The sequence below is a fragment of the Eriocheir sinensis genome, chromosome 8 (genome assembly GCF_024679095.1).
Source record: "Eriocheir sinensis breed Jianghai 21 chromosome 8, ASM2467909v1, whole genome shotgun sequence".
In the NCBI taxonomy this organism is placed as follows: Eukaryota; Metazoa; Arthropoda; class Malacostraca; order Decapoda; family Varunidae; genus Eriocheir; species Eriocheir sinensis.
In genome coordinates, this window is record NC_066516.1 from 21,045,606 (window position 1) to 21,065,709 (window position 20,104).

Genomic DNA, 20,104 nt, shown 5'->3' on the forward strand with positions numbered 1-20,104 from the left:
TCCTGCAGGGTAATCAAGGGAGGCCACAAGGCGAGGAGAAGGCCGCTAAATGTGTGTCGGCTGTAATTACGGCGCGGCACACACACACACACACACACACACACACACACACACACACACACACACACACACACACACACACACGGCGCCGGAGTCCACACAGATTGGTTACCGGCGGAGGTGAAGCTTAATGGCAAGGTTAATTTGATGTAACCTTACCTGCAATCCCCCCCCCCTCCTCCTCCTCCTCCTAAATACCACCAACCTGTACGTGACGTGTCGATGAAAGATAGGCGCGTGGGAGCCAGTCGTCTTCAAGGTCACTTATAGAGTATGTAATGACCCCCCTCACGAAAATTGCTGACTTGAGAGGCTTGTATGGAGGGAGGGAGGATGAGAGGAAGCAAGGTCAGGGAAAGTAATGCATTTGAGGGAAGAAATGAGAAGGAGGGAGTGAATGGAGGAGAGGGAGGGTAATGAAAGGAGGGAAGAGATGAGAACTAGAGGAGAGACTACGTAAGTAAAAGAGGGAAGAAAGGAGAAAGAGAGAAGAGAGTAATGGATTGAGATTGAGGGAAGAAAGGAGAACGAGAGAAGAGAGTAATGGATTGAGATTGAGGGAAGAAAGGAGAACGAGAGAAGAGAGTAATGGATTGAGATTGAGGGAAGAAAGGAGAACGAGAGAAGAGAGTAATGGATTGAGATTGAGGGAAGAAAGGAGAACGAAAGGAGAGAGCAATGAATTGAGGGAAGAAAGGTGAACGAAAGGAGAGAGTAATGAATTGAGGGAATGGAGAAAGTAAAGAGTGAAAGGATAATGGATTGGGGGAAGAAAGGAGCTAGAGCGAGAAAAGAGAGTAATGGAGTCAGGGAAGAAAGGAGAGAGGAAGTAAAGAGATAAAGGATAATGGATTGAGGAAGAAAGGAGAGCGAGAGGGAGGAAGGAAAGAGAGGGAGGGTAGTAAATTGGCGAAGGAAGAAAGGAGACCGAGGAGGATGAAGAGAGGAAGGAATGGACCGAGGGAATGAGTGGGGGAGGGAGTTTAATGAGCTGTGAGATCATTAGCCAGTCTGTCGGGCCTGAGAGTGAAGGTCTTTTTATATTTTACTCTATCTATTTAATATCTATCTATCACGTTTACACACACGAAAAAAAAGCAAGGGAAACACGAATACAGTTTGAAGACAATGACTCCAAAATTGATTTACGAAGTGCAGAAGGGGAATACCTATACTACAGACAGCCCTCAAATTCTAAAGAGTCAATTTGGGAAGTCATTTTGGCAGAACAACCCAGCCGTAAGCCAGACGTCACTACGCTCCATCTAGATAATATATACTCCACAATTCATTCAGCCAGGTACACACACACACACACACACACACACACACACACACACACACACACACACACACACGAAGGCCTGAAGCTGCAGTTGAAGCCTCTAGAAGCCTAGCGAGATGATTCCCAGCCGAGATGCCGAGAAGGATGCGAGGGAGGGAGGGAGGGACGGCAGGGGGGTGCCAGACGTAGGAGGGCGGTGCCAACCCTCCGCCCTTCCCTCCCTCCCTCCTCCTTCCTTCCTCCCGTCTCGTTTTCTCCAAGGTCACGGCCGCATTTTCATTGCATCATCTCTCCATATTTCTTCCCCTTAACAGGGTCTGTACCTGTGCCAACTGCCTCCCTCCTTATCTTTTTTGTCCTTCCGTCCCTGCCTGTCTTCCCGGCGGAGCATGGAGGCCGCCCAGCCGCGTGACGGCCCGAGGTTTGGTGGTCCTCGTTTTTAGTAGTAAAGTTGAGGCGAAGGGAAGGTTTCTGAGATGCCAGGCCGCCAGGGGAAACGCTTGGGACTCGTGGTCGTGATTTATGAATCAGAGTTTTGTTGTGGTCTTTTATTTTTGTTATAAAGTGTATTATGACGGCGGCCCTCAGTGTTAGCTTGGCGGCGGCGCAGTGGCGGTAGGGGTCGGTGAGTCACATGGTGTAGGGTGGATGGAGGGGGAACTGGGCCGGCCCGTGGTTGGCCCCGCCCGAAATAACCCTCGAGCGGGTCATTACGGCGGCCTGGCCATCCCAGGGAGGCCAGTCGGCAGGCCTGTGCGGGCAGCCTCGCTGCCACGCCTCCACTTGAGCACTGGACTTGCCTCGGGCACACCCACATTTAAATATATTTTCCCTCATCAAAGGATAATTTGAGGGATAGTTTTTCACTGACATGCAGCAGTCTCATTGTAGTGTAGCCTTGAGACATTCTTGGTAGGCAAGTTTCTCTTACCATTAGTTTGAAATTTTATCTTTTCACGGCCACCGCCGGTCCGCTTTGGCCGCCGTGCCCGCTGGCCTCGAGGGTCTCGTGACCAAATAGGTCTTTTGAGTGCACACTAACCCCCCCCCCCCCACACACACACACACACACTCTCTCTCTCTCTCTCTCTCTCTCTCTCTCTCTCTCTCTCTCTCTCTCTCTCTCTCTCTCTCTCTCTCTCTCTCTCTCTCTCTCTCTCTCTCTCTCTCTCACACTCTTTCACACCGGCGGCCAGGCACTGCGTCTCAAGGGGAGGCGTTGTAACAGTCCTTAGGCTTAGCCAGATGAGGCTGGCAGGAAGGAGGGGGAGGACGTAGGGCATTCAGCGAGGCCCTGGTTACGGGTTTTCATCAGACGTGGAGTTCAGGAGTGAAGGGTCTGGCTGCGTGTTGCCGGCATGAATTAATGAATCTGGGATTATTAGCCTGGGAACCAAGTGCTGCCGCAGTGCTGAGGCTGAGCCCAGCACACAGACGAAATGGAGTGCCGATCGGGAGGCATCTCGGTGTGTTGGCCACGCTGACCAGGGTATTATTAGCTGCGGTGCCTGCCTGCCCCTCCACCGCCTCCCCACCATTCCTCATACCCATCTGCTGCCCCTCCTCCTTCCCCTCCTTGTAACCTCTCATCTTCCCTACACTTCCTGCTCTCCCCTCCCTTTTCTCCCTCGGCTGCCCCCACCAGCCCCTCCTGGGTGTTTACCCCGCCGTTCGTCCTCCTTCCGCCGGCGTCTCACATTCCTCGACGCCGCTCTTTGTTTGTCGAGGCAAGGCTGAGTGTACGGAAGCAAAAATACCTGCAGGAAAAAAGATACATTTACGACTCCGTTGAGAGATAATTATACAGAGGAATTGTCTGATCAGCGTCTCCAAGCCGTGGGCTGCTGGGAGCCGGGCGGTGCGTGTGCATGTTACAAGGCCGCGGCTGCTGAGGGCTTGGTGGGTGGGTGCCTCCGAGGGGTGGTCACGAGGCTCGCCGCCACCACCACCACAGCCAGGCTCATCCCCCTCATGCATACTCGCCGAAGCAGGTCATCCACTAATTGTCTGTAACCTCACACCATGTATAGAGAGGATAAAAGTGCTCCATTATGTCGCGCCGTCATGCGGTGGGCTTGGCCTGGTTAGAGCCGCCTCGGACACACGGCCGAGTTGTCGTCTCAGTATGCAGGACACATTAGTAAAGACAATATACACACTTGTAAATGGGGCGCGCCGGTGGCTGCTTCACCGCCGGCGTGTTCCTGAGCGTGACAGAGTTTCGTGAAGGCAGTGAAAGTGTGGAAGGGATTAAGATACTTTGGTTTACTTTTTTTCTGCAACGCTGACGTGAAGCACAAAAAAGCTTCATCTTTTCCTATTCTGAGATATAACATCACCTCCATCCCCTCCCCGCACAGTCACGCGGCCACAGCACCACTCATCTTTCCCTCCTCCTCTCTTCCTCTCCTCTCCCGTTCTTTGCTTTTGCCCCGGCAAGCAGCTCAGCCCCCCAAGCAGACCCTCCGTGTGGTGGTGGTCTGGCCGAGCGAGTCTTGTATGACCCGCGAGTGTGGCGCCAACGTGGCGAAGGACGGGACGCAGGAGGGGAGAAGGAAGGCTTGGGGGTGTGATGGCTGGCTGGCCTCCCCACCTCCCCATGGCTCCCCTGCTGCCCCCTCCTTCCCGCCCCCGCCACCGCCTCCACAGCCGCCTCTTCTGGGCACAATCATGCAAGTGTTGAGAGCCTGCGTCCCCTGGGGCTAGTCAGTGTCCCATCCGTGGGCGACACACACACACACACACACACACACACACACACACACACACACACACACACACTCTGCCATGGTCAGTGCCTTGCCATTATAGCCACCCCCCCCCCCCCCTTTTTTTTTTTCTTTTCCTCCACCACGCATGCTCCTGATACTCTCCCCCCTCCCCCACCAGCCTCATACCCACCCATCCCCCGCCATGCTCCTGATTCTCTCCCCCACTCTCTCCCGCCATGCTGCTGCTTATCACCCCTACTACCGCCCCTGCCCCCTCCGCTGACGAAGATTCATGAGATGTACTCGGGAAATGGCGATCACCAGATTTGGCTCCCTCGCCCCGGAGTGGTGACGGCGGCGCTAAAGTTTGACGGAATCCCCCGCGCGTGGGTGCCGCCGCCCCTGGTTTTCCCGCCCCGTGACGTGCGAGGCGAGTAATTAGTATATTTAGTGTGTACATCTTCCTAGGGCTCCACGGGTCCGCCACGCCGCGCCTCAGCTGCCACCCACCCTGCCAAGTGGGTCGACGGCAGGCCCTCGTGGCGGCGGCGGCATCTCATTCTGGCACTGCTCGTAGGGCTGGGGAGGTGGCACTGTCCTGAGAGAGAGAGAGAGAGAGAGAGAGAGAGAGAGAGAGAGAGAGACCTACCTCCCTTATAATTATAGCTCAAGGGTGTTATTTAGTATGGCATCACGCACCGAAATGTTAGCGTCGAGGTATATATATCTGCGACACTTCTAGACAAAGCATCGCCGTGTTCCAAGCTGGCGTGATTTCTCTACCGGGAGACGTTCCGCGGCCCGCCGTCATTTGTACCATGATAATATATGTGACCGTTCTCGAAGCGACGGTAAAAACACAGACGCAACAGACACAGCCCGTAAATAACAAGACAAACGAGCAGACAGACAGACACGAAGTAATAAGAGCCATAATATATAATCCTACAGCTTTATCTTCCAAGTCATAAAAGCAGAAGGGGTGTTGTTTCGCGTATATATTTATTGACATGTATTTTAGGTTGTTACAATTTTCCCAGTAATTCTACACGGTTGGAAATCAGTTGCAAGAAGACAAACAAGCGAACTATCAGACGGTAAAATATAAAATTAAGAGCCATTCTGTAATAATTCAATAATCTCTCTTGCAAGTGTTAATTTAAAGCATTGGGAAGGAAGGGTTTGTTTCGAGTATTCAGCGGCACGTGGTTTCATTTGCTGCCGTGTTCTTCATAATTATACACGGCGTTGAAAATTAGTTGCATAAACATTGTGGGTGTGGGTGTGGGTGTGTGGAGGAGGGGGAGGGGGGGGGGAGGGGGTCGTCGTGTAGGTGTGGTGTTCAGCTCACCTCGTCATTTGATCCCCTCCTGTTTCATGCCCCCCTGATCCCACCCCCTCCACTTCCACCCATCCACTCCTTATCATCCACCCTCCACCCTTACCATCCACCCACCCCTTATCATCCACCCTCACCACCCACCCACCCCTTACCTTCCACCCCCACCCTCACCTCCATATCTCACATCGTCCGTCCGTTCCCTAACCTCCCCCCAACCCCCTCCCCTCCCCACACACACAACCTTGTAGCCATATACCGTGATGTTACTTTATTTTTCTTCCTTAAATTGTGTCCTTTGTGATTTCTCCGTTTCTTTCTTTTTTTTTCTTTTTTCTCACCAACCCTCTATGCCTGTTTTTTTTTTTTCTTCCTTCCTCACCAACTCTCTATGCCTTTCTCTGTTGTCTCATTTCTATTCCTCCTTTCTCTTCTATGTCTCTCCTCCTCTTCCTTCCTTCCTCACCCCTCCATGTGTCTAGTTCGCTTTTCCTCCTCCGTTCTTTCCTCCGCCTCTCCTCTTCTTTCCTCTCCCCTTCATTCCTTTCTCTCTTGTTTCTCATTTCTCTTCCTCCTTTCTTTTCTCAACCTTTTCACTGTTTTCGTTTCCTCTTGTTCCTCATTTCTCTTCCTCCTTTCTTTTCTCAACCTTTCCACTTCCTTCCTCTTCCCTCCATGCCTTTCTCTGGTTCCTCGTTTCTCTTTCCCTTCTCCCCCTCCCTTTCTTTCGTCGCTTCATCCTGTGCTTTCTTTCCTTTCTCCCGAAGTCTTCCATCTTTGCCCCCGCTGTCACTCCTCCTGTCTTCACCTTTTCCCTTTTCCTCCGTTCTGTTGGTTCTTCCCTTCCCTTCCCTCCTCCTCCTCCACCCGCGCGTCTTTCATCTCTTCCCCTCTGTTTTCTTATCCCTCTCCAGAATCCCTCCTTTACAGTTTTCCTGCCTGCCTCGCCTCGAATTCTTTTTTTTCTTCCCACTACTTCTTTCGTTTTCATTTTCTTCGTCTTTTCTCTGCACTCTTTCTTTTTACCGTTCTTGTGTAACTTCATCTGATTCTCCATACTTTCGTCTTTAAACACTTCTCCTTACTTGTTCCTTTCTCTGTTATTTCCTTCCTTCTCCCCTTCCTTCTTTCACTCCTGTCCTTTCTTCCATCTCTCTTGTCCCTACTTCCTTCCCTCCTCTCCTTTTTTTCCTTCTTCTTTCCTTTCTTCATTCCCTACTTCTCTCCGTTCTTCCTTTTATCCTTCTATCCTTTCTTCCTTCTCTCTTCTTTCTCATTCTCTCCATCCTTTATTTCTTCCTCCTCCATCTTTCCTTTCTCCTTTCCTTCTGTTCTGTCTCTCCTTCTCTTGTCGTTCCTTCTCTCCTCGCCTTCCTTGCCTTCCTCCTTTCCTCGCCTGGCCTTCCTGTCTCCCTTCCTCCCTCCACACCTCGCCTGACTCTCGCCGTTGTGTACCAGCGGAAGCATTGTGTTGTGTTGCACGTAAATTGTGTTGCGTCAAGAGCAGAAAATTGCCGCGCCATAATGCTTATCCTCCTTGCCAACGATGAAATGTTTTATGGCGGATGGGGCGTAGGGGAGAGGAATGGCGAACTTAATTTTTTTTTTTTGTTTTCCGTTTTTCATTTTTCTTTATTTCTTCATCTTCGTTTTCTTCTTTATTATTTTCTTTTCTTGTTCTTATTCTTCCTCTTTTCTTCTTCTTTATCGCCCTCTCCCTCTTGTTCTTCTTGTTTCTCCTTTTCTTCTTCTTTTTCTTTCTCGTCCTGCTTTTTCTCTTCCTCCTCTTCTTTTTCGTCCTCTGTTTTCCTCTCAGTTCACTTCTTGAGAGAGAGAGAGAGAGAGAGAGAGAGAGAGAGAGAGAGAGAGAGAGAGAGAATGGCGCAGTTGTTTACATAATATTTCTTGTTTTTGTCGCCTTCGTCTCTTCCTTGTGTGCGAGCCATTTAGCGCCCAGCCACCGCCCGTGTGTCTCCATTGGTGATCACGAGGTGTGTCTTGATGAACACCTCTACAATGCCCTCTTTGTGTCTCTGTTCTCCCCTCATTGTGCCCCTTTCTCCCCTTACCTAATCGTTCCCCTCTCCCTCCTCCCCTCTTCTCCTCTCTCTCGTCCCCATCTTCATCTATTTCTCCATCTCGTTCCTTCTTCCCCCTCATTCTCATCTTCCTCCCTTCCTCATTCCCCTCGTCCCCGCCTTCCTCTCTTTCCCCTCCCCGCATTCCCATTCTTTCCCTCTTCCCCCTCCTCTCGTCCCCATCTTCATATTTTTTCTTCATCTCGTTCCTTCTTTCCCCTCATTCGCATTTTCCCCTCTTTTCCCTCCCCTCTTCCTCTTTCCCCACGTTCCCACTTTCCTCTTTCCCCTCCCCGCATTCCCATTCATTCCCTCTTGTCCATATTTTCCCCTTTTTCCCATCCCCTCGTCCCCCTATTCCCTTCTTCCCTATTCCCCTCGCCCCCACCTTCCTCATTTTCCCCTCCCCGCTTTCTCAAATTCCCCTCTTTCCCCTTCTCACATCCCTTCCTTCCCCTCTTTCCCCTCCCCTCATCCCTATCTTCCTCTTCCCCCGCCCCTCGCCACCATCTTCCTTCTCCATCCCCTCATTCCCTTCTTCCCCTTCCCCCTCATCTAATTGTTCCCCTTTCCCTCCACCCTTCGTCCTTATCTTCTCTTCCCCCTCCTCCTCCCATCGCCATTCTCCTCTCCCTTCGTTACCATCTTCCTTTCTGCTTCATCCTCTCGTTCATCTTCCCATTTTCTCATCTTGTCATGTTTTCGTTTCTTTCCTCGTTTTCTTTTCTTGTACCCGTCTTTTTTTTCTTTTCTTTTTTTCTCCTTGGTTTTGTGTCCATTGCTCATTCTTTTTCCCGTTATTAGCGTTGTCTGGCATGTTTCCTCTCCTCCTCCTCCTCCTCCTCCTCCTCCTCCTTCCCGCCGTAATACATCTTGGCATTTTTCATTATCCCTTTTTCTGGTCCATGTTTTAGCGTTTTTATTCACTGCTCATTCTTTTTCATTTCATTATTATACTCTGGCATATTTATTCTCCTTTTCACTTAAGTACTTGTTTCCTCATTCCACCTCAGTCTCACTCATGCCCTTCCTTTTTATTTTTCCATCCCATTCTCTCTCCTTTTCACTTTACTTGTTTCCTCATTCCACCTCAATCTCACTCATGCCCTTCCTTTTTATTTTTCCATCCCATTCTTTCATCTCATTTGTTTCATCATTCCCATTCTCTCTCAGTCTCCCGCCATGCCCTTTAATCTTTTTCCATCACATTCTCTTCCCTTTTTCTCTTTTCCTGCCCCTTGCTCTCCCCCCGCCCTTCATTTTCTCTTGATGCGCTGATGGCTCGACGTCTGTTTGTTGTTTGCCCATTTTTTTCTTCGGCCTCCAAATCGCACTCGCTCAATAATAGCTTTTCGGGCACGGCTCCCAGACTATTAGAGATATGAGTGGTGGCGTGTGTAAGCGGTGGGTGCTCTCTCTCTCTCTCTCTCTCTCTCTCTCTCTCTCTCTCTCTCTCTCTCTCTCTCTCTCTCTCTCTCTCTCTCTCTCTCTCTCTCTTTCGTAAGTCACTTCAGCGTGTCTTCCCGTCCACTTGAGATCTTGGCCGCTTCCTCCTTCTCCTGGTCTGAGTCGTAGGACTAACCCGTTAAATGGGAGGGCGGGGAAAGGGACGAGAAAGGGAGGGTAGGATTCGAGGGCCCACATTCTCAGGCATTTCAGGACTTCGGTAGAGGTTGTTGTATTTCCATGAGGGCGGGGAAAGGGGGCGGACAAAGAAGGGTAGGAGTTGAGATAAGAGCCCATATAGGAGCAATAAGTAGTGGGCTTTTTTTTTTTCTTTTTTTTTTTGCGCCCTTGCACCGTCTCCTCTGCTGTATATATATATAAAAAAATTAAAAATCGGGTCTTTCGTAGATGTTGTAGGTATTTTCATGGATGGTGTTGAGCCTAATGATAGTTTAAATTTGAAAACACTCATGAGAACCCCGACTAATCACCCTTGTGCCCTTTGGAAATACTTGTTGTGTGAAAAGAAAGCGTCTAAGAATAGGGACAAAGGTTTTCGGGTTGAGGGAAGGGTGGCGTGGGCGTGGGCGTGGCGGCGGTGCTCAGCTTACTCCAGTGGGTTAACTTGTTCCCTGCTCCTTGCACGACCTCGAACTGCTCTCACGCTTCCTTCCTTGAGGCGCCACTCAAGGAAGTCCTCGAAGTTATGAGATCATGTTTCTCGGTGTTCCCTCGGCATTCCTCAAGCACCAGTTTGGGGTGTTAGGTGCTGCAGCGTCGCGGGTTGGTTGCTTGGGTGTGGATGCTGGAATCGGATGGTGGTTTGGTGGGGTGTGGGGAGGGGGTGGGGTGGTTGGGAGGTGTCTTGTTTCAGTTGCAGGCGTTGCATCACAGAACCAGTACTGTTGGTAAATCCCTGTGACTAATGCCTTGTTCATGACGCCCCACTCTGGAGGTCGCCTTTACCTGCACCAACTTGGGCCAGCCATTGTGCCGTCCGGAGTCTTTGGAAGCGGTCAGGAATCCGTCGGCGTCCCTCTTGCCGTTGTGAACTTCCCTCGTCGCGTCGTCAGTACCCTCGTCACCTGAATCTTCACCGTTCACATCGTCATTGTATCTCCCGTCATCGTCAGCCGTTGTCCTCAGCATCAAGCTCTTGTCATGATGATGCTCAGCGCCCACTTCCAGGAGGCGTTCCCCTCCTCCTGCCACTACTGCACCTTCTGGTCCGTCCGCCGGCGCGCCCGTCCCTCCGTGGCCGTCCGGGTGCCGAGGATTCCCAAGACATCCATGGGCATCCTGCAGTGCCAGAAGCTGTTCTCCGGCATTAATGGCCCCGTGGACAGCGAGCCCGAACTGACGCCTGTGCAGGAGCCGCCCGTCCATCAAGCCGTTCAGCCAGAGCCTCAAATCCTTGTCAATGAAGCGACAGAGAACATCCAAGACTCGCTGGAAAACTCTGAATTCTCAGGTCAAATTGACGCCCATGTCAAGGAAGGCCTGCCACAAGGGGAGGAAATCCAGAACTTCACGCCGGAGACAGAGGCCGACTTTTGCGCCGTTCCTTTCGGCGTGCTGCAGGAACATGTGTACCGCCCCCACGTAAGTCTTCCGGTGCCCCCAGTGAACTCGCTCGCGGCGCAGGAGGGTATTTAGCGGTGCGCAGCGATGCCGACAAATTAGCACTTTACGGAAATGAATGATGGTGCCAGACTCCTAAACGGTGCTCACACGTCAGCTTTGCAGCATTTCCTTACTGTGGGTGAAGAACAGTTTCATTATAGTCGTAAATTCTTAGTCCTCCTCGAGAGCCAGTTTTCGTTGGTGGTGCGAGACATCGTTTTCTTTAGCGGCCACCAGTTGCACGAGGATGGGGCGGCGCCGGGGGGGGGGGGTCGCTGCGTGCTCCTGATGGCTTTCTCACATGTAGAATGATTGACTCCGCCACGCATACGACGAAGAAAATAAATACCATAACAAAGACGACAGAGACAGCAGAAATTAACTGCAGGGCAATGAAAGCAAAACCCTTAACCCCTAAGCGCTTCACGACGTCATAGAAGGAAATAACCAACCAGCCAAGAATAAGGAAGCAAAGATAAAAAAAAAAAAGAGATACATTCACAGCATCAACACAGGACAATGAAAGCAAAACACAGAACCCCAAAATACCTCACGACGTAATAGAAGGAAGTAATCAAACAGGAAGCGAAGAGAAAATGAGAGATGCACATACACAGCAGAAATGAAACACAGGACATTCAAAGCACACACCGCACTGTTTTCGTAAGGTCGGGGAGTGGGGGGAGGGGGGAGGAAGGGGGGCATAAGCAGTTATTCTCGCCCAGCTGATGTATGTGCGGCGGCGGCGGCGGCGGGGCGTATGTGGCAGCGACGCCAAAAAGCCCATTCGTTCTTTGGCTGAGGTTGTATTTGTAGTGTTTGGGGCGACTACGACGACTCGGGTGGGCGCGCCAAGTGTGTGTGTGTGTGTGTGTGTGTGTATGTGTAGAGCTGATGATGACTAGGACGATGATGGAGCACTTTCACCATCTGTTCTGCTCCCCTCATCCTCCCTCACCCAACTTTTCCCCTCTTCCCTTTCCTCCTCTTGTCCCAGATTTCCCCTTTCGTTATCCCATCTTGTCACCCAACTTCCTTCCCTTCTTATCTCATTATATTACAGTTTCCCTTCCCTCCCCTTCCTTCTCTATCACCCTTCACCTAACGTTTCCCCTCCCTCTTTACTCTCCTTTCCTCCCTACCCCTATTCTCCCAAATTTTCCCTTTCCTTTGCTCTTTTTCCACTCTCCTTTCCTCTCTACACATATTCTCCCAAATTTTCCCTTTCCTTTGCTCTTTTTTTTTCACTCTCCTTTCCTCTCTACACATATTCTCCCAAATTTTCCCTTTCCTCTGCTTCTCTCTTTTCCATGTCCAACATTGTCCATCTCCATCTTGACCTCCCTTAGTTTCTCCCTTACTCCCTTAGACAAAATCTTTCCCTCCTCCCTTTTCTCTCCCTTCTTACACATTTATTACTCCCCATTTCCCTCCCTTCCTCCTCTTTTATTGCCCCATACCTTCATCTTTCCCTCATCACTCCCTTCTGTCCCATTCTTTCCCCTTTATCCTTACTGCTTCACTCCTTCATTCTTCCCTCATCTTTTTTTTCCTTCGCTCATTATTCCCTTCCTCCTCTCACACAAGCATTCTTCTCTGCATCTTCCTCCCTCTCTCTCTTTCTACCTCTTTACTACCTCATTCTTCCTTCATCTCTTTCTTCCCCTTATTCCTTCTTTCTCCCCCTCCTTCACTCCCTTCCTCACACAAACATCGTCTTCCTTCCTCTCGCTTCCTCTTCATATTCCCCCCCTCTCTCTACCTCTCTATACTGCCTCATTCCTTCACCCTTCCCTCACCTCTTTCCCTTCTGCTCCATTCCTTCCTCCTCCATCATCATTCACCCTTCACTCCCCCCCCCCCTCCCTCCTGCCCATTCCCCCCTCGCACCTGCTGCCCCATGATAAATAGCCCGGCCCACTCACCTGTATTTTTCGGCCTTGACTCTTTAAGGAACTATTTTGATCGGAGGCCCAAGCGTGCGCACTCTCTCTCTTCCTTCGCTTGCTTCCCATTATTAGTTTTCTTTCCTCTATTACGTCGCGAGTGATTTTGGGGGGAATGTAGTTTTGCTTTTGTTGTTCTGTATTTATTTTTTTGCTGTGTTTCTGTATCTGTGTTTACCTCTTCGCTTCCCCATATTTATTTATTTTTTATTTTTTATTTCGTCGCGAGCCATTTTGTCATTTTTGTTGGGTGTATTTTTTTTTTCTTCATTGTTCTGTTTCACTTCTGCTGTGTCTGTATCGCTATATCTTTCTTTACACTTCCCTTCATTATTTTTGTTTGTTTATTGTTTCCTTTATTACGACGCATATCATTTTGGGGCTTGTTTTTGCTTGCGTTGTCGTGTAATTTATTTATTCTTGCTGTTTTTACGGATCTGTACCTTTGTTTTCCTCTCCGCTTGCTTATTCATGGTTGTTTCCTTCTGTTACGTCAAGAGTAATTTTGCGATTGAATTTTTGCTTATCTCTACCTATGTTTTCCTCTCCGCTCTCTTATTCATGGTTGTTTCCTTCTGTTAGTCTAGAATTATGTGATTGAATATTTGCTTATCTCTACCTATGTTTTCCTCTCCGCTCTCTTATTCATGGTTGTTTCCTTCTGTTAGTCTAGAATTATGTGATTAAATTTTTGCTTATCTCTACCTATGTTTTCCTCTCCGCTCTCTTATTCATGGTTGTTTCCTTCTGTTAGTCTAGAATTATGTGATTGAATATTTGCTTATCTCTACCTATGTTTTCCTCTCCGCTCTCTTATTCATGGTTGTTTCCTTCTATTACGTCTAGAATTATGTGAGTGAATGTTTCCTTTCATTTCCAGTATTTTATTCCTGCAGTGTGTGTGTGTGTGACCTCGATCCTTTTCCTCTCTCTAATTGTTTGAGGAAGTGCAGGAGTGACGGGGCCGGGCAGGTGTGGGTGTGGAGAGGAGAGGGATTAAGGCCAGGTGTGTGGAGTGCCTCAAACATATACCTGAGGCACTCCCCACCCCCCCACTCTCTCCTTCCCTCCTCCCTTTCTCCAACCTTCTCCCTTCTCCTATTCCCTGCCTAATGGAACCTTGGTATCCCTGTCCACTATCCCCCCGCCCTCCCCCTGCGTCTTAACTTGCTATATATTCTCTGCTTCAATGTTTTTCTTTTTAATGTGTTTCTTGTTGCATGTTTTCCCCCCCGTGTTCGGGTTTTATGCGCGTTATGGCCTTCATTCATTTTTGTCCCGCTGTAAAAGGCGATGCTGCGGGGTTACATGCTCCGCTGAGAGAGAGAGAGAGAGAGAGAGAGAGAGATTGACATTGTTTAATTAAGAAAAAAGTGTAGAAGCATTCACTAGGTGCCAGATGGGAGTGAATAACACACACACACACACACACACACACACACACACACTTACTGAGAGAGAGAGAGAGAGAGAGAGAGAGAGAGAGAGACACACACACACACACACACACACACACACACACACACACACACGCATGCGACTGTTTTAGAAGCGCGTGCAAGCATCGGGCGCCGCGAGGGAGGAAATTAACGTGGCCTCGACGAAGCCCCCGCCTGCGCCCCCCCTCCCTCCCCCCTTTCCCCCTCACCGCCCCCCACCCACCCACCGCATACCTGCCGCCGCCCCCCCTCAACCCACGGCCGCGGGTGACTCAGTGCCTCCGTGGGTGAAGGAGCCGCGGGTTGAGATGTTGTTCTTGTAGAGGAGGATCATCTGGGCCTCACCCGCCCCCCCTCTGCCCCTGCCCACTGTCCCCCCCCCCCCCCCCGACGTCACGGTGGTATGCGCCTAAAGATAGTGGCCTTGTTTGCTTGGTTTTTGCTTATTTTTATTTATTTTTTCGGCGGACCTGATTCACCGTTTAGCACACGCATATAATATTTGCACGCACATTCAAACTCGTACACACACACACACACACACACACACACACACACACACACACACACACACACACACACACAGTCCATTTTCGCGTTTGTTTGTTTGTTTGATTTATTGTTCATGCCTTAGTTCGTTTTATTGCGCGTTTGTGTGTGTGTGTGAGAGAGAGAGAAATATTTATGATGATGATGATGGTGGTGGTGATGAAAATAATAATGATCAGAATAATATCAGACTTTCAAAACAACACTTAATTAAGCCGAAAATTTACTAGAGATTTCAGAATGAGGTAAAATTTTAGCGTTCTCTTGCGGGTCCAAATGTTTAGGCGTGGGGTGGAAGTTTGTGATGTAGAATTGTCGGTTAAGGAGTCATTCACACTTTGGGGTTTATCGTGAAGTCAGTTTAACGGGAAATATGCCAAACAGTTACGATCTTTTAGGTAATATAGTGGAATATGACATGCAGTTACGATGTTGATGTCTGTTGTGAAGGTTTCCGTGTGTGTGTGTGTGTGTGTGTGTGTGTGTGTGTGTGTGTGTGTGTGTGTGTGTGTGTGTGTGTGTGTGTGTGTTTTGACGTACTAGTGGTTATCTCCGTCACACTATTGACTGCTAATGGAGGAATGTACGACACACACACACACACACACACACACACACACACACACACACACACACACATTAACAGACGTCACCTCACCCCACACTACCATTCATCACCTGCAGTACTCACCCACCACCACCACCACTCTCCTACCATCATTACCATTCTGATGTCTTTCTTCTCACTGCCAAGGATGAACCGACCCCCAGCTATGCCTTCCAAGACCCTTTATTTAGGCCTATACAGTCTAAGCGTCCATTTTTTAACGCTATGCCTACTCCTATATCGCAAACCTCCCCTCTCCTCTCCTCCCCTCTACTCAGCTCTACTCTACTCTACTCTACATTTCACCTCCCTTTGGCACCCCTCTGCTACTTAAGTTATCACGTTTCCTGCTACTCATCATTTATCTTGCTTCTTACCTCGGCATTCCAACTTCATTTGCTGCCCTGCGATCCGTTTTTTTTCCTCCCTGTCCACCTTTTTGTGTTTTTCTTCTTACCATCCCTATATCCCCTTACTTTCCTTATCGCGTTTCCCGTTTTCCCTACTCCATCTGTTATTTATGTTATTTCCTGGTTCTCTCCGCCTGCTTTTATCTCCTACGTCTTTCATTACCGTCTCCCCTCATCTGATGTCCAACCTTTTTCCTGTTCCTATTTGCTCCTTTCACTCCTGCTCCTCAGTCATTGGTGCCTCATTTACTGTTTTGTTTATTTCCTTCCTACTTTTCTGTTTCGTCTTTCATTACCGCCTCCCCTCATCTGCTGTTCACCCTGTTTCCTGTTCCTTCCCCTTTACTCCTTTCACTCCTGCTCCTCGGTCATTGGTGCCTCATTTACTATTCTGTTTATTTCCTGTTGCTCTCCGCCAAGCTTTTTATTTCATACTCTTGCCACCCCATCTGGCTCTCAACTTACCACCCTATTTTCCTGCTCCTCACCCCCTTCCACACACTGCGCACCTCACTCCGCCAGCCTCTGAGCTCACTCCCTTCTGAGTCTTCATGCCGCCCCTCATGCCCCCTTTAGGTGTGGCCTCGCTGTACCTTACCTGCCGGAGGAGTGTTGATGACGCTTGGCAAGGTGTTGGTAGCGGTGGCGGCGGCTGCGACAATTTATGACGACAAGGGAGGTTCCTCGTGAGCCCGGGATGACTGGCTGGCCGGAGCGGAGATTGAAAGTGTTCCCAGTGGGCCCATTCATCCCGCCTCGCCGCTCAACCATCTTCCCGAGTCGCACAGGGGGCTCATCATCGTCATTACCATCATCAGTGGGCTATAACGTAATCATTGTACTAGGAACGCGTCAGTGCCATTCTTATAACAGTGATTTCGGTTATCTTTTTGGGGTTAACGTATCTAATTCTTTGCACGTTATTATCCATCGGTTGAGGAGAATTCATGGTTTAGTATCTCTCTCTCTCTCTCTCTCTCTCTCTCTCTCTCTCTCTCTCTCTCTCTCTCTCTCTCTCTCTCTCTCTCTCTCTCTCTCTCTCTCTCTCTCCCCCCCCCCCCTTCATCCCATATCCCTCCCTCCCTCCTTCCTTCCCTTCGCCTAAAATTAGCACGCACTTCCCAGCTCACAACTTCGCTGGTGTCACATAACTCGCACACTTTTTTTTTTCCCTCGTTATTTATCGGTTCCCGCAAACCTGGAGGTGTCGCTCGCTTGGCAGGGGCGACGCGACGCTGCTGGTGTGTCCCCGATGGTGCTTCTGCGAGGTGTATGTGTGTGTGTGTGTGTGTGTGTGTGTGTGTGTGTGTGTGTGTGTGGCTATCCCAGTGCGTGTTTGCTCTCATGGTTTTCTGTTTATGTCGTACTTGGCCGCGGCGGCTCTCAAGGGAATTTAATTGTTTCCTTCTGAAGACAACTCCTAAAGCAAACATATCGTTGACTGATCTGAAGCTGGTGCCAAAACTTTGCTGGAGGAACCTTGGGGTGGGGTGGTAGTGGGTGGGAGGGTGGAGAAGGTTTTTTTGCTAGTTGTTTTGTTTCCTTTCTCGTGTTGTTTATTGGTCTTACGTTCGGGGGTCTCGCTTTTTGTGTCAAGACTAGTGCAGGCAAGTCCCGTGGAAGGAAACTGTTGATAGTCGAGAGTCTGTGGCGGACGATGCTGCAGTTGTATGTAACTCTCGGTGATGACCACGGATGAGATTATTAGGCCTGGATCAGTGAAGCGACTCGTTAGCGAAGCACAGACAACCATGAGGAATCGAGGGCGGCGTTCACGTTAGCCTGCGAGGGGCGGCGAACGTAAACAAGGGAGGAAGGAGCAGCGATGGCGTGAGAGGGGAGTCACTTGAAGGGGGAAACGAGGGGAATGTTGTTTTGGGGCCAGGAAGAGAGAGGGGAGAGTCGTACTGCGGAGAGGAAGACGGAAATTCCAAGTAGACTGACGGAGGTGGAGACAAAGGCTGGCGCGACGGACCTCGTGGCCGGGTCTGCTGCAGGAAAGGAAGCGGCGGGAGAATATTTGTCATGCGAGGGTGGGAGTGCGCGGCGCCCCAGGTGCAAGGCGTCACTGGCCAGGCACGCGCTGCGCCTCCCACATCTTGGATCTGAAGGCACAAAGAACACATTTAGTTATTTGGGATCAAAATGGCAAGTTAAAGGCACGTGAGGGCGAGGATGATGATGATGGAGAAATTATGATGGCAAAGTGGTGGTGGCGGTGATGTAGTGGTGATGGTGTACGAGTGTGACAGGCGACGGGAGGGATGGAGATGACGGACCACATTACTGCCTTGACCACTTTCCAAAGTCAACTTGGCACCCTAGGCTGTCACTGCAGCTTTCTCGGAACTTGTGCTCGCAATGACGTACTGACCAATCTAACTCACCTTCGTCCAGCTGCTGCCTGCATGGGACGGTCGGATGCCTGCCTGGGTGTAGCCCACGACGCCTCGCACGCCACGCCCAGCCCTGCCCCGCGTGCTGCATGCTTGCCCTCACACCTGAAGCTTCATTTGGACCTATTTGTGTCCACACTTCGGGATATTTTAAGTATTAAAAGATTAAAGCACTGTGTCGCGCCCCACGTGTATGACAGGCGCGTCGCAATTTTAGTTTGGTTTTCCTACAACATTTGTTACGTAGGTGACACTGGGAACCTACAGAAGATTTTTTCCCCGTTGTGAGGAACATTACTGCAAACCTTGACTACACCTACGGGTGTCTGGGAGGGAAGGTCAGCCTAACCCAGATCTGCGCAGCCCACAAGCAGGGCTCCCAATAAGGGCCTAACCTCGATCAAGCCATTGACCGTGAATCACTCCCATCAAGCACTGCCTCAGGCGGGGAGGGGAGGCCCTGCACGGTGAAGGTTGAGAGATAAAGTAGCCTATGGGAATATGTGCGAAGTTGGAACTGTAGAGGGAGCAAAGGGGCGTGGCCAAGATGGGCGTGTGGGAATATCAGGAGGCTGGGGGAGGAGCCAGGAGGAAGGAACGAGGGGGGTAAGGGGTATATGAGCCCTGAGTGGTGGGCAGCTGGGGAGGGGCAGGGGGGTTGGAAGCTGAGGGAGTGGGGGTGGATGCGAGGTCTTAAGGAGTGTGGCGACCTGTGTGACGACACAGTTGTGGTGGTTATACCCGAGCACCAGCACCCAGGAGCAGCAGCATGGACCCAGCCGCCCAGACCACTCCGGTACGGGCTCCACCCGAGGCCGAGCGGCTGCCGGGCTTTGCCGCGGATGTGAAAACAAGTTTGCTGATAAAAACAAAGAATTATCGGGATGCTTGTAGATAATGATCTGAGTGTGAGCGTTGAGGTGGTGATGGGGCGGTGTAGGGGCGTCGAGGGCACCGGCGCGGCTGACGCATGATGGCTGTGTGCTCGGCGATGAGTGGTGGACGCAGATTGTATTGTACTTGTGCGGTTTGTGTTTCTTTGATGACTTGGTGCGTGGGTCTCGTCGACTTGGTAATTTAAGTATTTCAAACACTTGTTAAGCGAAAGTGGTATTCATCGTCACCCCGAAGTGGAATTATTTATTTGTGTTTAGTTTCCTCTCCCTGCTCGGCGTCACAAGCAAAGAAAACAGTATACCAAGGAAAGTGTCTGCTGACTGAAATAGAAAGTAGGCTTCCGTCCCCCAGTGGTCAGTACGAGTCCTATTCATAGAGCCAACGCGTGCCGCAGCTGTGGCGCCGCGGGTGGGCCTACGCCGGGGGTGGAAAGACGCGTGCTTGCATCATATTTAATGGTGTTTTGTTACCTAATATTGCTGCTGCTTCTTTTTTTTCTTAATAGTGGAATATTTTCTTTCTGGACGCTGATTGCATGAATTTCTTTTCAGGCCAAGGCTGAAGGTGAACAGAAGGATGAGGTGAAGAAAGAAGAAGCAGCATCAGTTTCCCCAGTAGTGGAGGAAAAGCAGGAGGAGGCAGCAGCAGCGCCCGCTCCAGCACAGGAGGAGAAGAAGGAAGAGGCCCCCAAGGAGGAGGAAGCCCCCAAGCCAGCTGAGGCCCCGGCCCAGGAGGTAGGTGTTGCCGTGTATAGACCTTCCCTTACCTGTCCCCTGCACCTGGACCAGTTAACAACCCTCTAGTCTTAGTGTGGTGTACATAAAGGGCATCGTATGTCGCTGGGTGTGTATTAACCCTGCATTAGTGTTGCTACTGCTGTCGAGAGGTATTAGTGTGCACTGGAGGAGCCGTGTCAGAATGCTCGTTGCTGCTCGTAACTGTCTGCGGCTGGTTGGTGTCCACACACACCCATCCCACAGCTGCTTCCACACAACCAGCTTGACCTGCTACTTATAGTCCATCTGGTGGAAAAAAAAATCTAATCATGTAAGAACAAACAGCCTCAAACCTTCCTTTATCATGGGAATCCTGCCAGCGGTCTAAATTGGAACGTCACTAAAAGTCTAAAGCCAGGTAATAGTGGTCTCATTAACTGCACATTCTAAAGGATTGGCTCTGAATGAGATGGACCTTAAGTGCAATGAAGCACCAAGCAAAGAATGGATAGCTGTGTCCTGCATGTTGCACTAGTCTAGTGCAGCAATCTTTTGCACTAACAACATACATATGGCATGGCATACATTACAACATATTTCCT

General features: G+C 50.2%; 1 protein-coding gene and 1 long non-coding RNA gene across 11 annotated transcripts in view; one reads left to right on the forward strand and one right to left on the reverse strand.

Annotated features, from left to right (window-relative positions):
* The window catches only part of LOC126995669 (cell surface glycoprotein 1-like), a 157,624-nt gene that overhangs the window by 125,603 nt on the left and 11,917 nt on the right, over window positions 1-20,104 (forward strand). For 8 of the 10 annotated variants that reach the window (XM_050855439.1, XM_050855438.1, XM_050855440.1 and 5 more), the window contains one exon: window positions 19,338-19,520. In XM_050855439.1, the coding sequence (XP_050711396.1) occupies window positions 19,338-19,520 (183 nt within the window). Of the gene's footprint in view, window positions 1-9,927; window positions 10,522-18,527; window positions 18,686-19,337; window positions 19,521-20,104 lie in introns of those variants that run through there. The other 2 variants (XM_050855436.1, XM_050855444.1) reach the window with 2 other exon arrangements.
* On the reverse strand, window positions 8,279-9,746 carry LOC126995672 (uncharacterized). Its single transcript, XR_007750636.1, has 2 exons — window positions 8,563-9,746; window positions 8,279-8,481 (listed from the first exon to the last, which is right to left on the reverse strand). It is a non-coding gene; the product is annotated as an uncharacterized LOC126995672 (long non-coding RNA).